General features: G+C 42.3%; 1 protein-coding gene across 1 annotated transcript; it reads left to right on the forward strand.

The window, feature by feature from the left end:
- Positions 1–3,024: 3,024 nt before the first annotated feature.
- Positions 3,025–5,431, forward strand: LOC107312032 (cytochrome c oxidase subunit 7A2, mitochondrial). Its single transcript, XM_015859049.2, has 4 exons — positions 3,025–3,161; positions 3,334–3,423; positions 4,706–4,790; positions 5,218–5,431. The coding sequence occupies exons 1-4, from the start codon at positions 3,144–3,146 to the stop codon at positions 5,274–5,276; spliced, it is 252 nt and encodes an 83-aa protein (XP_015714535.1). The 5' UTR covers positions 3,025–3,143; the 3' UTR covers positions 5,277–5,431.
- Positions 5,432–6,072: the final 641 nt, after the last annotated feature.

A 6,072-nucleotide genomic window follows, 5' to 3' on the forward strand; every position in this document is an offset into this window, starting at 1 on the left:
CTTGTCAGTATGCAGTGGCGCAGTGGTAGGAATGCTGCGTTGCAACACTGGAGGCCCGAGTTCGAATCCCCCCTGTGGCACAAGTGGTAGAAGCGCCGCTCTGCTACACAGGAGGCTCGAATCCCAGGGGTTGGACTCAATAATCTCTAAGGTCCCTTCCAACCCGCACAAGACTATGATACTATGATACTATGAATATGAACATTATGCCCAAGGAAGTCAAAATATTAGGTCTAACTTGTAATCTCTTACTTTACTCTTCTTCGTTTGCCTTGGTAGCACGTAGGTAACTACTGGGATTCTTAGACTTTGCGTTTCCTGGAAGCTGCCAATGTGTCATGTGTTCAAAGACAAAGCCACAGTGTCCCTGTCTGACACTTGTCAGGGCGGTGTTGCTGTCCCAGTGCTGTGTGCCGTGTGTTGGAGCTGACCACCTGTGCCCTGGTCCTTCAGTGACATCCGTTCCACACAACTGCTAGTGTTCAGATCTGGAAAGCAATGCCTCTCGTTTCCAAGTGCCAGCCAGGCACTTTCCAAATCCCACCCTGTTGAGGCAGTGCCCAAAGCATGAGATTATAGGCTTCCTGGAAGCAGGCGGTGTTAGGACATCCTACTTGTGAATGAATCTTTCCTGGAGAAATTAATGTGGGAAACTAGGATGTGTCTCTGTCTTACGCAGGAGCTTTTAAAACAAAATCCTTTGTGTGTGTCCATCTTCCTTCCAGCCTTGTTAAAATCTGCACAGCTGTAGCAAAGCAGAGGGCCCCTTGGGTACTTTTAAATTGCTTTGGGCTATTTGGAGAGCTGTTGGTTGTGATTAGCTGAGTCAGAGGGAAGAGTTATCGCCTTAAAACTTGAATGTGAAGAATTCTTTGTAGCCTTTGCCTCTGAAGGTCACATTGGTACTGAAACCACAGTGTCAGCAGCCTGGTTTTGCTTTAATTATGAATGTTAAACCTTGAAGAACACAAGGTTTGTCTTTTTATAGAAATCTTTGACAATCTAATGTCAGGTAACATCTGCTTGAGTCTGCCAAGTAGCAGAAAATGCCTGAAAATCTGATCCTACCTTGGTCCTACATAAGACCAATATCTTTTGTATTTGCTTTATAGAAATTCTATATTTGTTACTGTGTGTTGCTCTCTGCAACTCAACTAATTTTGAAGAGTTAGAAAGGAAGAGGGCAACAGTGCAGAAGCCTTCATCAATGTCCCAACAATAATAACAACAAATACATACCAAGGTAGTCCTATGAGGGGCTGTATCAGCCTAGTTACAATCAGTTACTTATAAATAAAATGACATTTTTGAGTGCTTGTGTCTGTGTTGAACAGCCTGCCAAAAGAAAACTCTTGCTTGGTAGGGGAAGGAAGTGAATGGTCAAGCTACTTTTATTCCAGCTGTCTTTTTAGCAATGTGGTCAATGTATGGACTCCTAAGATAGAAGGCCCCAGTTACATATCTTCCTTGGATCAGCAGAAGTACTTTCATGTTACAGTTCCATGCATTTTAGCTCACAGAATATGATTTAATTAACATAGTATGCCTTAAATGGGAGCTCTTGATGGTTTTGATTTAGATGGACTGTGATCATAAGCCTGATAAGAATCCATATCCTTATATGACCTGGGTCGCAAATAAGAAACTCTTTTCTTCTGCTCAACCAGCACATGAATTATAGTAATAATGTCTGTTGCTTGAGCTTATGCCAATTTCTGCTGTTGGAAATAGTTGTTCTCATTTTATGTTGGAAATAAGTAAGCAGAAATAAAAGCATGACTCGTAACTAATGAAGCTAAGGGGTTTTTATTATTATTATTATAGCAATTAATTTGAAAGAAAATGGATAGGATTTCTTCTTCCTAAACCCTGATTTCAGGTAAATGTGACCTCAAAGAAGCAAACTTAATACTAGAGTTACGTGCGAGACTAACTGATAGTGCTTGGATGTCACAGGATGAAATGGTGAGATGTTTTAAGTAATGTTGGAGGGCCAGGAAGATCATTGATGACCTCAATGATTCTCTTGGGAAAATATGAAAGATTGAGACGTGATATTTTTGGAAGAAATGAGAATATGAGAATCTAGGAGAAGCTTAAATGTCACGTCCACCTATCCCACTGCTCCAGGGCTTTCTACTTTGACTGGTAGGCTGAAAGTGAACTCAGGTGTTTGTGTATCATTTTAAACCCTGTTAAAAAAAGATTAAACTATTAATCAGAAACAGAAGAACAGCCCTGTTCAGTCAGGCTTAAACAAAACAGCCTAGCAGTGAGTTTTGATTACGAGTTTCATTATTTTTCAATGCAATGTATGTTAAAATTAATCTGTTAGGAAAAATGTGTTTCACTTTGCTTCTAATGAAATACCTTTGCTCTGTGGCTGCAAGATGCCATTTCTCTTCTTTTTCTCTACGACTGTGCTTTATGAGTGGTATTTTTAATACTGAACTCAGCTCAGTTCAGATGGTTTTCCATCTTTGTGTTTTTTCATTGCACCTTTCTGAGGCAGCCCATCGGGCTGGGAAGTGCTCTGCTTTGGGATGTAGTTTATTATTTCTGTACTGTGCCAAACACTGATTTTCTGTCTTTGACACAGATTATTCGTCAGCAGCTCTGGCACCAGCACAAGCACTTTAATATCAGGACTTGAGTGCCCTGCTACTGCAGTGAGCTGGGAAGTGGTGTTCTGGCAGCGCTGTACTGCAGGGTCAGGCAGAGGTAAGATCTGCAGTGCAGAAACCAGAGGCTAGCAGAGTATTTTCCTAAAGGGCAAGAAGATTCTTCCTTCGGATTCAAATAGGTTCGTGTTCATACACTTCTAGTGTTCCTTCCCTTTCTGCAATTATACACCGTGAATCACTTAACTGACTTTTGAGTTCTATTTGCATGTATATATGCAAATATAAATATATTTGTGTTTATATATATATATAAATATATAGATATATTGATACCCTCAGCGCCTCAGCCCACCTAAGCCTGCCGCTCTTATCCCCGCCCCCTCGGCCCTGACCCCCCTACACCCTCAGCGCTGCCGGCCGCCATTTCCTCGCCGCCCACTGTTGCGGGGCGGTGCTTCGTGCCGTTTCCGCTTCCTCTGCCCTTGCTGCCGGCAGGAGGTGAAGGGACCAAGAGCCGAGATGTGGCGGAATCTGCTGGTGAGCTGCCCGGGCCCACGGGATGGCCTGAGGGGCGGCGAGGGCAGCGGGGCCGGGTGGGGGGAGCCCTGCTGAGTGCAGAGCCGGGCTGGGCGCTGGGGCTGTGGGCGGGGGACTCTGAGACTCTGTATCGCTGTGGATATAACTTAAAGTTAAAAATACTGTTTTTTAGAGTCTTCGTCAAGTTTCCCAGAGGACCATAAGCACTGCTACGCGCAGGCCGCTGGAGAATAGAGTTCCTGAGAAACAAAAGCTCTTCCAGGTATTGAGAGAACACTGGCAATATTGTCAGATTTAGACTTGAAAGGGACCTCTGAAGGCCATCTAGTCCAACTCCCCTGCAATAAACAGGGTCGTCACAGCTATATCAGGTTGTCCAGGGCTTGATCCAGCCTCACCTTGAAAGTCTCCAGGGACAGGGCATCCACCACATCACTAGGCAACCTGTTCCAGTGCCTCACCACCCTCCCTGTAAAAGACTTTTTCTTACTACTAATGTAAATCTACCCCCTTTAAGATCGAAACCACTTCCCCTTGTGCTGTCACCCCAGGCCTTCCTTTTAAGAGTCTGTCCCCTTATTTCCTGTAGCTTCCTTTTAGGTACTGAGAGACTGGATACATCTCTTCTGGTTGCTGTGCCACCTAGTGAGGAATAGTGGTTTTGCAGGTGCCAAAGCAGCGGGTGCTTAGGAGTGTACTCCCAGCTATGTGCCTCAGCAGTAATTTCTTACAGAGGGTAGGTGAGACTGAGCTTTAGCAATGTGAAATGGGCAAAGTGTTAATAGTTTAACAATGAAGTAGTTTTTGTGTCTTACCGCTTTCCTTTCTGCTAACTGAGAAGGTCAGTCTTGCTGAGACACTACCTGAGGAGGGCAGTACTCACTGAATGCTATGAGAAGAGGGATATTGATAAGGAGGGTGGTCAGAGATTCTGTTTCTGCTGACAGCCAGTCAATCTCTACATATTATATTGCTTGCCAAATACTGTTTCTTTTTTGAATTCCTTTCTTGTGTGACAGCAGGTTAAGCTATCAGCAGCTAGGGGCAGGCTTGAACTCCAAAGCAGCATAATCTTGCCAGCAAGGATAAAGATCCTGTGGATCCAGTGTTCAGGGAGTGTTGCTTCAGGTGGAGCAAAACAGTCTCCTGTTTAAGAACAAGTAATGGTAGAGAGAAGCGGCTCCTATTCCCTATAGTAGAGTTTGAATGCGTTGGAGACTTACAGGAAGTTTCTAGGGATGGTGATTGCTTACTGTGGGCCTGAGGGGTCTGGCAAATGGTGCCAGCAATGTTCAAGCATGTATTAATTGCTGTTTTAGAAATGAAAACGCACCCTGTTACCTACACTTTGATAGTAGGTGCTCACTTGATAAACTTGAAACACAGAGCTCAATGTAAATGAGGTTTTCAAGATTTTCAGAGTCTTCTAGAAGTAATGAAGATAGTTTGGGGAAAGAAATCTTCCAGGTGGTTCCGGTTACATTAACCTAATGTTGTAGGAACTGCATTTAATTGATGTATTTTTGTCTCTTTGTTTCCATTAGGAGGATAATGGCCTCCCTGTGTATCTTAAAGGTGGAATCCTGGATAGTCTGTTGTACAGAGTCACCATGGGTTTATCAGTTTTTGGTAAGGCTCATACTAAAACATTTATGCTTTAGTACACTTTCCAACCTGCTAAGATTAAAATACTTTCTTTGGTGTAATCTTCAACTTGACCAACACAGTACTATGTACCTGATACTCCTTCAGAATCCATGTGATGAATCTATTGAAGAGGAATAAAATGTAGTTATAACACACCACTTTTTTTTCTTCATTTTTTTTGCTTTTAGGTTCTTTTATGCAGATCGTGGAGGTTTTTTTTTTAAATAATTTTTGTTTTTAATTGTTTGTTTTTATAAAATACAAATTGCAAAATAATAATTGTCGAGTTACGGTTATGGATGGAAATGTGCTGCATCTGAGCTGCAGTTGCTTATTGTCTGCATTCTGGGAAAGGAAAGCTGGCTGCTAAGAGACTAACTCTGAAATTGCTTCCTTTCTTTTTTCTCAGGAACAATCTATGTTGTTTATGAACTGATGAAGGCTTCAATGCCCAAGAAGCAGAAATGATTCCAGGATGCCCTAGTAACTAGCATCTCTTCGTCCAATTCCATGTGACCATGGTGGCAGCTTATAGTTACTATAAGCATCTGGTTTAATGCTTGAAATCCTAATTTAACCATAACATGTTAACTGCAATCAATAAAGCAGTTCTGATATTGCTCTGTGGTGGTTTGGACTATTATCATTTGTTCTCCATTAGAGTCTGTTTTACTTTTGGTGTGTGTACAGTGAGTTATCAATATGCAGATCTCTTAATTGTGTGGATGTTTGTTTGTTTGTTTTCTGGTGTGGTTTATCATAGAATCATAGAATTACCCAGGTTGGAAAAGACCTTGAAGATCATCAAGTCCAACCGCAGCCTAACCATAGTACCCTAACTCTAACAACCCTACACTAAATCATATCCCTGAGTACCACATCCAAACGGCTCTTAAACACATCCAGAGATGGCGATTCAACCACCTCCTTGGGGAGCCTATTCCAGTGTTTAACTACCCTTTCTGTAAAGAAGTGTTTCCTAATGTCCAACCTAAACTTACCTTGGCGCAACTTGAGGCCATTTCCCCTCGTCCTGTCACTTGTCACTAGTGAGAAGTGACTTGCCCCGCTCTCATTGTAAGCACCTTACATGTACCTTACATACATACATACATACATACATACATACAGTATGTTGGTACTTCAGAGATGAGTTAAATACCCCAAATCCTTTTAAGAAAGTGATATTTTCTCTTTGTTACAGAAACCTCGTCTTGCTTTAGCTGAGCAAATGTATCTTGAGATAAATAAGCAGAATTAGTCA

Source organism: Coturnix japonica, chromosome 3 (assembly GCF_001577835.2).
Source record: "Coturnix japonica isolate 7356 chromosome 3, Coturnix japonica 2.1, whole genome shotgun sequence".
NCBI lineage: Eukaryota > Metazoa > Chordata > Aves > Galliformes > Phasianidae > Coturnix > Coturnix japonica.